Source organism: Dendrobates tinctorius, unplaced genomic scaffold (assembly GCF_039654945.1).
Source record: "Dendrobates tinctorius isolate UK_male_01 unplaced genomic scaffold, ASM3965494v1 ptg000129l, whole genome shotgun sequence".
Taxonomy (NCBI): domain Eukaryota; kingdom Metazoa; phylum Chordata; class Amphibia; order Anura; family Dendrobatidae; genus Dendrobates; species Dendrobates tinctorius.
The window spans coordinates 248,311-261,334 of record NW_027361797.1 but is presented as its reverse complement, the minus strand read 5'-3'; the positions used below and the strand labels follow the sequence as shown (position 1 = coordinate 261,334).

At 47.7% G+C, this 13,024-nt stretch overlaps 1 protein-coding gene across 5 annotated transcripts in view; it reads right to left on the bottom strand.

Annotated features, from left to right (window-relative positions):
• The window catches only part of MPG (N-methylpurine DNA glycosylase), a 185,346-nt gene that overhangs the window by 92,768 nt on the left and 79,554 nt on the right, over positions 1-13,024 (bottom strand). For 4 of the 5 annotated variants that reach the window (XM_073542755.1, XM_073542757.1, XM_073542753.1 and 1 more), the window contains exon 3: positions 10,612-10,816. In XM_073542755.1, coding sequence (XP_073398856.1) covers positions 10,612-10,816 — 205 coding nt within the window. Of the gene's footprint in view, positions 1-9,876; positions 10,123-10,611; positions 10,817-13,024 lie in introns of those variants that run through there. The other variant, XM_073542756.1, reaches the window with a different exon arrangement.

Sequence of the window (13,024 nt, the reverse complement as noted above, 5' to 3'; positions counted from 1 at the left end):
GTAAGTGAGCCGTGATATGGGTGGATCTACTGCAGGGGACTCAGTCCATTCCTTTCGTAGATTAGATGCAAAGGGATACCGTGCTTCCAGCGGTTTTTGCCCTGTGAAACGCTTGTCCGTGCGACTCCTATGCCTTTGAACAATGTCCGTAAACTCAGAGTGGTTAGCAAAAACCCTGTGGGGACATTTGGTCCTTTTGAAGGACACAGTTTGATCCAGACTAGCTCCAGGTTCATCGTCTACTCTCAGAGCCTTATTGACCGCTTCAATGACAGAATCTAGAGACTCCAGGTACTCTAATGAGTCAGGGTCTACAGCCACATCTGACTCGTATTCTGAGTCGTGTCTGCTGCAAACCCCTGCTGAGGGGGAGCGGGAAGCAGAGCTTGCGGATGCCGAGACACCAGAGTGCCTGGAGGACGAGTCATGGGGACGTTTTCTAGAAGATTCTTCTGCCGCCGTCCGGCCCATCTGAGGAAGACTCTCGAGTGGCTGAAGGGCCCTCTACGGGGGATAAAGTGATGCCCTGGCTTGAGGAGGAATCACGGAAGGATTCTATGGCTTTAGCAAGGTAAGCCATAAACCGTGCCAGGGACGTGGCCCACTCGGGTGGACTAGGTCCACTAGGGTTGGAATTAGCGGGAGGGGGTCGAAGGCTGCACATATGCAGTACGTTGTCTCCATGGTAGTGGGACATTACATGCGGTACATGAGGCATACACCACTGTGTGTTTTATCCGCTTTTTTAGATGCCTTTGATCGAGACATTTTGCATATAGGTGCTGCTTAGAGGCTGCTTCCGTGAAGGGTTTAAGCGCTGTGTATCAGTTTACTCAGGTTCATGTGTCCGTGCCCCCAGAGAAGCAGTCAGCGCCACTGTAGGTGCAGTGAGAAGATGGCGTCCCCAGCCTGTAGCTAGATGCACATTGACCGGAAGTGGAGTCAGAGAGGAAGAGGGCGCTTCTCGTGATAAACGAGAAGCACCAGCAACAGAGGGCGGAGTCAGGCCCGGGAGCATGTGGCCGCAAGTGGGCGGAGCCGGCTGGGTGGGCGGAGTTTGGCCTATCCCGGCTAGAAGCCAGGGCCTAAATTTGAAATAGTCAGAGTGAGACAGATATATGGAGCGCCAGGCTGACAGGTCTCAGGGCGCTGGTAATCGTAATCCAATGCTGCTCCTGTCGGGTGCCGCTAGAGAGGATATAAACAATGGAAGCAGGGTAACTTGATCGCAGGGGAGCGCAAAGGAATGGGAGAAGCTTGAAAGATTTTCTTCCTTATGTTCCACTACGCATTTCAACAGATAACCTCTGTCTTCATCAGGTGGTGGGGGAAGTGGGGGAGTGGGAGCATAAAAAAGGCTGGCAGCCAATCACAATTAAGGTGTAATCATTAGGGACACTTGAGTAGGAGGCATAATTAAAATAAAAGGAGGAAAAGAGCAATTGCATGGGTATAATATAAAACACAATTACAACAATAAAATGAAGGGAAATATATAAGACAATATATGAAAATACTGAATATATTAAAATATACTAAAAAAGGGTATAGTTAAATGACTTTTTCAATAATAAGATTTAACCCCTCAGGTGCTAAAGTGCCAAGTTTAAAAATCCAGTAGCTCTCTCTTCATATTAAAGCCGCATAACGTTCCGGGGTCTCTGATCAATTATAGTAAGTTTTAAAGAACTTAAGTCTTTGTTATGTGCTACAAGGAAATGTTTTGACAGACTATGCATTAGATATCCATTACGGATATTCTGGCGGTGTTTGTTCATCCTCGCATGCATAGTCTGTATTGTTCTCCCAACATATTGCAGCCCGCAACCGCATTCAATCAGGTATACAACATAACAGGACTGACAGTTCACACAGCAATTGATAGTGAAACTAGAACCCGTGGTGTGTGACCAAAAAACTAATGTTCCATTATTAATGGACATACAGCATAAACATTTGGCTGTTTTACATGAAAAGCAGCCTGGATTGGGAAGTGTACGGGGATGAGAAGAAGTAAAGGGTCTACGAGTTGTGTTGCGGGGGCAACAAGGTTGCTTGGTTGTGCAGGAATGTGCATTGATAAAACTGGATCTGCTCTTAAAATGAACCAATATTTTTTCAAAAGGTTGCGTACCACTCCATGCGATTGATTAAAAGTGGAGATAAAACTCCATTTAGTAAAATCAGGGGAATCATCAAGCCTACTTTTCCTATTTTTAATACGCTCAATGCAGTCTTTTTGTGTAAGAGCTCTGGCTTTTGTAAATGCATCAGAGACCAATTCTTTGGGATACCCTTTGTTCTTAAAATGATTTTTCAAAATAACAGCTTCTCTAAGAAAATCACTGTCTTTTGTGCAGTTTTTCCTTATCCTCCAGTACTGTCTGTAGGGGATATTTGAAATTCACTTGGGGAGATGGCCGCTGCTAAAATTGAGGTAGCTATTTACATCAACCCTTTTGAAATGAGTGGAGGTTGAGAAACAGCCAAATGAGTCAACTTGAATCATAAGATCTAGAAATTGGATTGTTGTGTTAGAAATATTGGCCATAAATTTCAAACCCCAAGTATTATTAAGAGATTGGACAAAATCTAGGGCCTCTGATTCGGAACCAGTCCAAATAAGGCCTCTTTCACACTTCAGTTTTTTTGCATCAGTTCAAATTCGCCAAAAAGTCAGACAAGCGGATCCGTTCTTAACTGATGTGAACGGATGGCACAGGATCCGTTTTCAGACGGATCCTGCAAATGAGTAAATTTAAAGGAAACGCTGGCCGGGAAGGGGAAAGGAGAGAGTGAGAATTTCGGGTTAAATGAGTGTCTGGAGGATCCGCCAGAGAAAAAAACGTTACAAGCTCCGTTTTGAAATCTTTGAGGATGGTGACGGACAGCAACTTTTGGCGGATCCTCAAAAAAAAACGGATGCAACGGACAGCAATCCGTCACAATCCGCCATTAATGCAAGTCAATGGGGGAAAAAAACGGATCCTCAAAAAAAAATTGAGGATCCGTTTTTTTCAAAACCTGGCGGATTGTGACTGATTGTAAAAAACTGAAGTGTGAAAGAGGCCTAAGAAAGAGATCATTAATGAAGCGGCGGTAAAGGGATATCTTACCTGCTGCAAGAGGGGACTGCGCGATGAGGACTGACTCAAAGGCCCCCATATACAAGTTAGCATAACTGGGGGCGAATCTCGTCCCCATCGCACAGCTCCTCACCTGGTGGTAGAAAGCCCCCTCAAAAGAGAAAACATTGTTAATGAGAACAAATGTTATCGCTTTCTTGAGAAAGTCAATTTGTAAGGCCGGTTTCACATTTGCGCTTTATAGCGCTGCGACGGCCTGCGCACGGCCACCGCTAAGCCCCGCCCCCTGCCGGCTCCCTGCCCGCCCCTTCCGGTGATCGCCGCCTACTAGCGCACATGGACGCTTGTGATCTGCGCACCCTATCTTTAGCATAGGGTGCGCAGATCGTGCGCTGGCAGGATTTTGCCGTGCACTGCGCACTTTTGAAGGTGCACCCGTGTGCGCCGAAAATCCTGCTAGCGCACGGCCAGCGCACGATCTGCGCACCCTATGCTAAAGATAGGGTGCGCAGATCGCAAGCGTCCATGTGTGCTAGTAAGCGGCGATGACCGGATGGGGCGGGGCTTAGCGGCGCCGTGCGCTGTAGGAAATAAACTCTAGTGTGATACTAGCCTAAAGGAGGTAATTGGTCATCCTTCAACAAAAATTGAAGCACCGCTTCAAGGCCTAGTTCATGGGGGATGTTAGAATAGAGGGCTTGAACGTCCATAGTCAATAGATAACAATTGGGGGTACTGGGTAATGATAGTAGGAGATCAATTAGATGGGCTGAGTCCCTAAGGTAAGAATCAAGATTCAAAACATATTTTTGCAGAAGTAAGTCCACATAGTGTGAAAGATTGCTTGTTACAGATTCGATGCCCGAGACTATAGGGCGCCCAGGAGGGTTTATGGGGTCTTTGTGGATTTTGGGGAGAAAACAAAAAAAGGGATTTTGTACCTAGAAATATTAAGGACTTTGAACTCCTTTTTGTTCAGGATTCCTAGGGACCAGGCATGTTTTATAAGTAGAATATACGGAGAGAAAATAGTGGATGAGATGTCAAACTCCAATTTAATGTAGTACTCTGAATCTAAATTTGAGGCAGCGGCGTCGGCGGTGGAGATAGTGGCAATGGCAGTGGTGCTGGAGCAAAGTAGTCAGCGCACCTATCCCCCCTGGGGGCCCGGACATCCCACAGGACCATGTGAAGGAACCCTGTTGGAACAGGGTATGTAGCAGAGCCGGGTTTGCTTGTGAGATTGTGGCCATGCAGATCCTCCTCAATCCACCATCCCTTTGATAGGGAGATGGAGAGTGCTTGTTCGCCTCCTGTCATCATCCACTATCGGGCAGTGGTGGTGCAGTAGGGCCTCACGGAAGCCGCATGGAAGTCTGTGCATGTTACCTGAGGTAATTATGGAGGTGAGGCAGGGCAAGTGTCCGGCTGAAAACCTGGCTCCAGAAGGGGGTACTTGGGGGCGACACCCCATGTTCCCATCTGTTGGTGTGGGGAGAATTGAAGGGATCCGTCGCCCCTAAGGAGAGTCCAGGCTGGCGTTGAGGTTCCAGGAGGTGATACGGGGAGACGACACTCCGCATGCCCACCTGTTGATGGGTTTGAGATATCAAGACCTTGGAAGGCCCCGTCGCCCCTTTCCTGTATTGGTTAAAAAATAAAATTAAAAATAAAAATGGAATCGGGTTCTGAAGCCAGACCCTAGTGCCTCCTACAGACACTAAGGTTAGGTTCACATTGCGTTAATGCAGTCTCGTCAAAGCATAGCATTGACGGACTGCATTAACGCTACTGTCATTTTGTGATCGCGTTTAGCGATGACGCTAACGCAGCTTCCCTGTCTGTGCTAGCGGTGACAGACCCCCAAACGCTGCAGCCCGCGTCCGAGGGTCTGTCACAGAATGACGGCACATCGCGAACGAATGCCGACTATGGCATGCATTAGCGATGCGCTACATAATGGCGGTCTATGGCTGCGCTAACGCATCCGTTACATAGCGTTAGTGCCGCTATGTAACGGATGCCATCAGCGCATTGCCATTAGCGCAATGTGAACCCAGCCTAAGCAAGAACTAGTTCATCGTAGAGCCAGCAGTGGGTGTATACTGCGAAGGAGGAGTTAATTTCTTTGTATAATTGCTTAGTGTCCTTCTAGTGGCAGCAGCATAACACATGGTCCTGTGTCCCCCAATAAGGCGAAGGAGAAAGAGGAATAAAAAGAGATAAAAAAGACTAATGTAAATAAAAATGGTACCCCTGAAAACATCATGTTGTTCAGCAAAAACAAGCCGCATTCAGCTCCATCAGCGGAAAAATAAAGTTATAGCTCTCAGAATAAAGTGATGCAAAAATATTTTTTTCTATTAAAGTTTTTTTTATTATGTAAAAGTGCTACAACATAAAAAATACTATATAAATGTGGTATCGCTGTAATCGTACTGACCTGAAGAACAAAACTGCCTTATCAATTATACCACAAGCAGAATGGAATAAAAAAAACCAAAAACAATTCCTGAATTTCAGCTTTTTGTTCATTCTGCCTCCACAAAAATCGGAATAGAAAGTGATCAAAAACTTAATGTGACCGAAAATAGTTCCAAAAAAAACGCATCAGCTCGTCCTGCAAAAAAACAAGCTCTCACGTGACTGTCGGCCGAAATTTGGAAAAATTATAGCTCTCAAAATATGGCTCACGGGCTCTGCTAATGTGACATGGCACCCTCACAACATTCCAGTAAAAGTTGGACTCCAATATAGCACTTCTTCCCTTCTGAGTTTTGCACTGTGTCTCAATCAAGTGCAGTTTTCTCCCACTCTTGGGGTATTGGCACACTTTATTTTCTTTGCTCTACATTATAAACTTATGTGAAGCACCTGGGGGAGTTTAAGGTGTTCACCAAACATCTAGGATAGGTTCCTTGATGGGGTCTAGTTTCAAAAATGGCATCATTTGTTGGGGTTTTCACCATTTAGGCACATCAGTGGCTCGCCAAAAGAGATATAGCGTCCGCTTTTGATTCCAGTAAATTCTGTATTCAAAAAGTCAAACCTTGCTCTGTCCCTTCCGAGCCCTGCCATGCACCCAAACAATGGTTTTCTTCCACAAATGCAGTATCGCAGTTCTCAGGAGAAATTTCACAACAATTTTTGGGGTCCATTTTCTCCTATTAAAATAAAAAAAAAATTGGGGCTAAAATATGATTTTTGTGGAAAAATTATTTTTACATTTTCACGGCTCTACATTATAAACTTTTGTGAACCACTTGGGGGGTTGAAGGTGCTCACCAAACATCTAGATAAGTTTCTTGAGGGTCTAGTTTCCAAAATGGGGTCACCTGTGGGGGGTTTCTACTGTTTAGGTAAATCAGGGGATCTCCAAACCCATAATGGCTTCCACACTCAATTCCAGCCAATTTTGCGTTCAAAAATTCAAACGGCGCTCATTCCCTTCCGAGCGCCCAAACAGTGGTTTTCCCCCACATATGGGGGAATCTGTGTACTCAATGAGAAATTGCACAACAATTATTAGCTCATTTTTTTCCTGATGCTCTTGTGAAATAAAAATATAAAAAAAATTGGGTCCCAAGGAAAATTTTTGTGAAAAAAGTTTTTATTTTTGTTCCACATTGCTTCAGTTCCTTTGAAGTACTTGAAGGGTTAATACACTTCTTGATTGTGGTTTTGAGCACCTTGAGGGGGTGCAGTTTTTAGAATGGTGTCACTTTGGGGTATTTTCTGTCATATAGACCCCTAAAAGTCACTTCAAATGTGAGGTGGTCCCCAAAAAAATAAAAAAATTTTTGTAAATTTTGTTGGAAAAATGAGAAATTGTTGCTCAACTTTTAACCCATATAGCTTCCTAACAAAAAAAAAAAATATGTTTCACAATTTGTACTGATGCAAAGTAGACATGTGGGAAAGTCTAGTTACTTACCGGTTAACGGTATTTTTCTGAGTTCATGACAGCACCACCTGAGAGAGGGGATCCGTCCTTCAAGAGCAGGAAACCTACAGATACAAAAGGGTGGCACCTCTCCCACGCATCAGTTGGATTACAGAGCACAAGAGGACCTCCATAGTTAATGGCATGATTTATATACAATACTATTACTACTTAACTATTCATTACCAGTGGACGTATAAAGAGGAAGAAGGAGCCGTCTGGCTTGTGGACTAGGAACAGAGAGGAGAAGGAGCCGTCTGGCTTGTGGACTAGGAACAGAGAGGAGTAGAAACCTCTTCCCCTTTCCGCCTCCGGCACATGTCAGGACCTTCTTGCGGCGTAGATCATGAACCTCGGCCTCTAGGGCAGCCTGTTCTGATGGGGAAGATCTGAGTGGGGTAACCTTAAACCTGTTTTGGGGGACACAGGAAAATTCTAGCCGTAGTCCCAAAGCTATCAACCCCAGGATCCAGTTGCTACTAGAAATTAGCGACCAGGCCGGGTAGAAGGCAGCTAGCCTCCCTCCTACCGGAGCAGCTAGTCATTGGGGTGGCTTTTTAGCTTCACGCGCTGGTCCTTCCTGGCACCCCCCTCCTCCAAACATAAATCCTGTACCTTCTCCTCTTTTCTCATCCCATCTGCCTTGATCTCTGGCCGACCTTCAACGGAGATATCCTTTCCTGGTGAAGGGACATCTATAAGAAGTGTTCGGCAGACTGGGAAATTTCTTTTTATCATCCCCGGCCTTTTCTAAAAGTTCATCCAGCACTGGACCGAATTTCTCCCTCACACGGAATGGAACAGAGTCGGGATCTGGCCTGGATATACCCCGGCCAACACTTCATCCAGAGAGCCCCTCGAGCTGCATTCGATAATCCTGTGGTACTGGCCGCCATCCTTGTCGAATCCGCCGAAGCATCGGCTAAAAAGGCAGCAGCGTTTTGAATGATCGGCAGGGTGTTCCGGATGGATGCTCTCGAGGCTTCGTCTTTCAGCTGAGAATCAAACTGATCCAGCAAGACCATCATGGATCTGGCTGTGCAAGTAGCAGCTACTGCTGGTCTTAGTGCGCCAGCTGACATCTCCCATGTTCCTTTTAGAAATGAATCCGCTTTTTTGTCTAACGGATCTTTTAAGGAGGCCATGTCATCAAAAGGTATGGAGGATTCTTTGGAGGCTTTGGTTACTGCTGCGTCAAGCTTAGGGGCCTTGTCCCATCTGCTTACCAACACATCATCAAAGGGGTACCGCCACTTGAAGGCCCGTGGTAAGGTGCCCCTTTTCTCATGCCTCTTCCATTCTCTATTAGGCTCTGGACTTTGTTATTTAGCGGGAAGGCCCTGCACTTCCTTGGATCTAGGCCGCCGAACATCAGATCCTGCGCTGAGAGTTCTGGTTTTGTGTCCACTACCCCCATGGTGGACCTTACTGCTTTGACTAGCCTATCCATTAGGTCTAAGGGGAAGCAGAAACGGCTAGAGTCTGCCTCCGAAAAAGATGAAGAGGCAGAGGGTTCTGAGGAATCTTCGTCCTTCCTAGGGGTGGCCAAGGTCTCTGAACCCAAAAAATTCGCTTCTCTTCTCCTAGAGATAGGGACTTTAGGGAGCCTTTCATCTCAGTTCTGATTATTTCCCTCAGTTTGCGGTGAAGTCAGGAGTCTCTTCAGCTACCTGTATAAACGGAAGAGAGTGCAATTCTAGCCATGGACTATCTTTACCTTTGAGCAATACCGTCTGTCGCATGCACGGCTGACACAACTTTTTAGGGTGGGCATCTGGCAAGGTGCAACTACAGAGGGCACACTCCCTATGTTTCTGTTTACCCGAGCTTTTCTTCCCCTGCGAAAAAAAAAAGCAGTAGAAGCAGGTACCGGATCACGGAGGGTGGCAGCTCCTTCAGCCTGGAGGAACTTCTGTGGCTCTGCCTGCTCGTTCGTCCTTGTTTCTTTAGCTGGGAGCTTGTATGAGGCTTCACTGATGCCTGTCTCTGCGGATGAGGGTACTCCTGTACCTCGTCCTGCTGGTCTATGGGGGCTTCTGTCGTATCCATCCTGCAATGGGCCTTCAGAAGCACCCCAGCAGCATCCCTAAATCCTCCCCCGACATCCGGGTCAGCAGGGTTCTGGCCAAGGGCACCTCCCACCTGGGATCCTCCCCGTGACCTCCCCGCTCCGGCCCCCCCTCCCCCGGCCGCTGCACGCGACCCAGGACAGCCGCGCTCCCGCGGCGCATACGAAAAAGCCGGCCGTCCCCCGAGTTCTGGTTTTGGCGTTCCCGGCCCAGCCCCCTCCGCCGTGTCACTTCCGCCACTCAAATGAGCACGCAGGAACGCGTGATAGGGAGCTGGGGGGGGGATGCACCAGGAAGGGCCCGGGGAATACTTACCTCCGGTGCTGGCACTCTGGAGACGGCTGTCCTCCGGACCCTTGCTCCACCTGCTCCGCACACTGCCGTGGAGACCTGCCTGGCCCCACCGTGACACTTCCAGGGGCCCCGCACTGACCGAGGTAGCAGACCCCCCCTCTACCTGGGTCGGTCAGCTGGCCTGGGAATTTCCTGACGATCCATGACGGACGATCTGTAGGGGAACCCTGTCCTCCAGGAACAGGAAACCAACTGATGCGTGGGAGAGGTGCCGCCCTTTTGTATCTGTAGGTTGCCTGTTCCTGAAGGGCGGATCCCGTTTCTCAGGTGGTGCTGTCAGGGACGATCGAATAAATGTTATTTATTAAACATTTTGTGACATAACTCTTTGATTTAAGGACATACAAAATAAAAAATTTGAAAATTGTGAAATTTTCTACATTTTTGTAAAATTTCCGATTTTTTCACAAATAAACCCAAGTCATAACGGACAAAATTTTATCACCATCATGAAATACAATATGTCACGCAAAAGTAATCTCAGAATCAGCAGGATTCGTTGAAGTGTTCCAGAGTTATTACCACAAAGTGACAGTGGTCAAATTTGAAAAATGAGGCCCTTTGTTAAAGGGAACCTGTCACGTCGTTTTCCTGCTATAAGATGCGGCCACTGCCTTTTGGGGCTTATCTACAGCTTTCTATAATCCTGTAGATAAACCCCCGATCCGACCTGAAAGAGAAGAAAAACAAGTTTTATTATACTCACCCGGGGGCGGTCCAGTCCGATGGGTGTCAAAGGTCCGGGTCTGGCACCTCCCATCTTCTTGCGATGTTGTCATCCTGCTTGCTTTATCGCTCCCGGCATCGCGCTCCTGCACAGGCGTACTTCTCTGCCCTGTTAAGTACTGCAGTGCGCAGGGGCTCTCTGACCTTTCCCGGTGCCTGGGCATTGCAGTATTTTGCTCTGCCTTCAACAAGGCACATCAGTACGCAGGCACGGAGCAAGCAGGACGACGACGACGACGACATCACATGAAGATGGGAGGCGCCGGACCCGGGACCTTCGACATATTTATCACCTATACTATGGATATGATACTGTCAGTACATTGCGGCTTTTCAAACTGAATGATCTCTATTTTTTTGCTACATGTTGAATAATAAACTTTACGAAGTAAAAAAAAAACCCTTCAACTCAAATTAAAATGCCATAACTCACCCTGGCTGGAAACATTCATGCAGAAATACATGCCGTAAATCTGGTAGACGTATATGGTCCCAGGCTTCATGTACATTGCTACATTTCTTTCTGTCCTCTTTCCTCCCCTCGAATGTGACGCTTCATCCTCCCCTCCTAAATAAGATTCTGTTTCTACGATCCTCCCTCGAAGTTCTGTCCCATCTGGGAGCCTGCGAACCAAAATCTGAGGGGAAACCACACAATCACCATTCTGTTTACAGTTAATATTTTACAGACATGAAAATTAGAAAAACAGAAGGATCAGTGTACAAATCTGACCACCTAGAAGGGGCCGAAACATGGCCTGCGATCACGTGGAGAACTCAAGCCCACAATAACAAGTACACGGAACAAGGGAATCCATGTTTTTTTGGCAACAGAGGTAAAAGAGGGATTTTGGGTTCTTACCGTAAAATCTTTCTTGGACCCTTTATTGGGGGACACAGATTACCATGGGTGTATGCTGCTGCTGCTAGGACGCTGACACTATGCAAAACAAAAAACTTAGCTCCTCCCCGGCAGTATACACCCGACAGGCACCAAGTACCTCAGTTGGTGAGAAAGCAGTAGGAGAAGCAACCAAAAACTATCAACATATGTACCAACCCAACAAGGGACTCGAAGACCCAACACGGTACAACTTAAACAGGGAGGGTGCTGTGTCCCCCAATGAAGGCTCCAAGAAAGATTTTACGGTAAGAACCCAAAATCCCTCTTTCTTTATCGCCTTATTGGGGGACACAGATTACCATGGGACGTTCAAAAGCAGTCCCGAGGGTGGGAACAGCCATAAAGGAACGAAAGAAGGAAGGGCTTAGGTCGGTCGATGTACTACCGCCGCCTGCAGAACCTTCCTACCAAGAGCTGCATCAGACGAGACCTGGGTATGAACCCTATAGAACCTCGCAAAGGTGTGCAAAGACGACCAGGTCGCAGCTCTGCAAAGTCGTAAGGCCGAAGCCTGTTGTTGCACAGCCCAAGAAGGCCCTGCGGCCCGGGTAGAGTGGGCTCTCACTCCTGGAGGGGGCCGTTTTTCCTGAAGTTGGTAGGCCTCCAGAATGGTAGAACGAATCCAGCGAGCAATCGTGGATTTGGATGTCGGAAGCCCTTTCCGGCAACCTTCAGAGATGACAAGCAAGGAATCGGATTGGCGAAAAGAAGCGGTCCTGGCAAGGTAGACACGCAAGGCTCTTACTACATCCAGTTTGTGGAGCTACTTTTCCAGAGGATGAGCAGGCGCAGGACAAAATGATGGAAGGACGATATCTTTGTTAATGTGAAAGGGGGATACCACCTTTGGAAGAAAGGAAGGAACTGGCCTGAGAACTACCTTATCTTGGTGGAGGATTAGGTACGGGGAACGACAGGATAAAGTCGCCAGCTCAGAAACTCTCCTGATGGATGTAATGGCGATTAGAAAAGCCACCTTCCATGAGAGAAGGGACAGAGGAATGTCCTGGATTGGTTCGAACGGCGCCTTTTGGAGAGCGCCAAGAACGAGATTGAGATCCCACGGATCTATCGGAGAATGATGAGGAGAAGCCACATGGGCGACTCCTTGGAGAAAAGTCTTCACCTGCGGTAAGGAAGCCAGATCCTTCTGGAAGAGGATTGCCAGGGCAGACACCTGACCTTTGAGGGTACTGAGAGACAGGCCCGCATCCAAACCAGACAGGAGGAAGCCAAGTATGGATGGAATGGAGAACGACAATGGAAAACCATCGTTATCGCACCAACGGAAAAATACCTTCCAGTACCTATGGTAAATGCGGGAGGAGGCTGGCTTCCTAGCTCTGATCATGGTTTGAATGACCCGGCTGGAAAACCCTGATTCTCTCAGAATTGCGGCCTCAACGGCCATGCCGTTAAACTCAGAGACTGAGAATTCTGGTGGTAAAGGGGGCCTTGTGAGAGATCTGGACGGTCTAGAAGCCTCCAGGGGACGTCCGCGAGCATGTTCACCAACTCCGCGTACCAAGGACGTCTTGGCCAGTCTGGAGCCACCAGAATGACTGGGATGCCCTCTGACTTTATCTTTTTGACCACCCTTGGGATTAGGGCAAGAGGAAGAAACAGGTAAGGCAGTTGGAACTGGGACCACGGAATTACCAGGGCGTCGCAACCGACGGCTAGAGGATCCCTGGACCTGGCTACAAAGTGAGGAACTTTGTTGTTCATCCGAGATGCCATGAGATCGACGTCCGGGGTGCACCAACGCTGGCATATCTGATTGAAGAAAGTTGGATGAAGGGACCATTCGCCTGACGCTAGACCCCGGCTGCTTGAGAAGTCGGTTGCCCAATTCTCCACCCCTGGAATGTGAATGGCGGAGATCGCCGGAACGTGACGCTCTGCCCAACGCAGTATCCTTGCCACTTCTGACATTACCTGC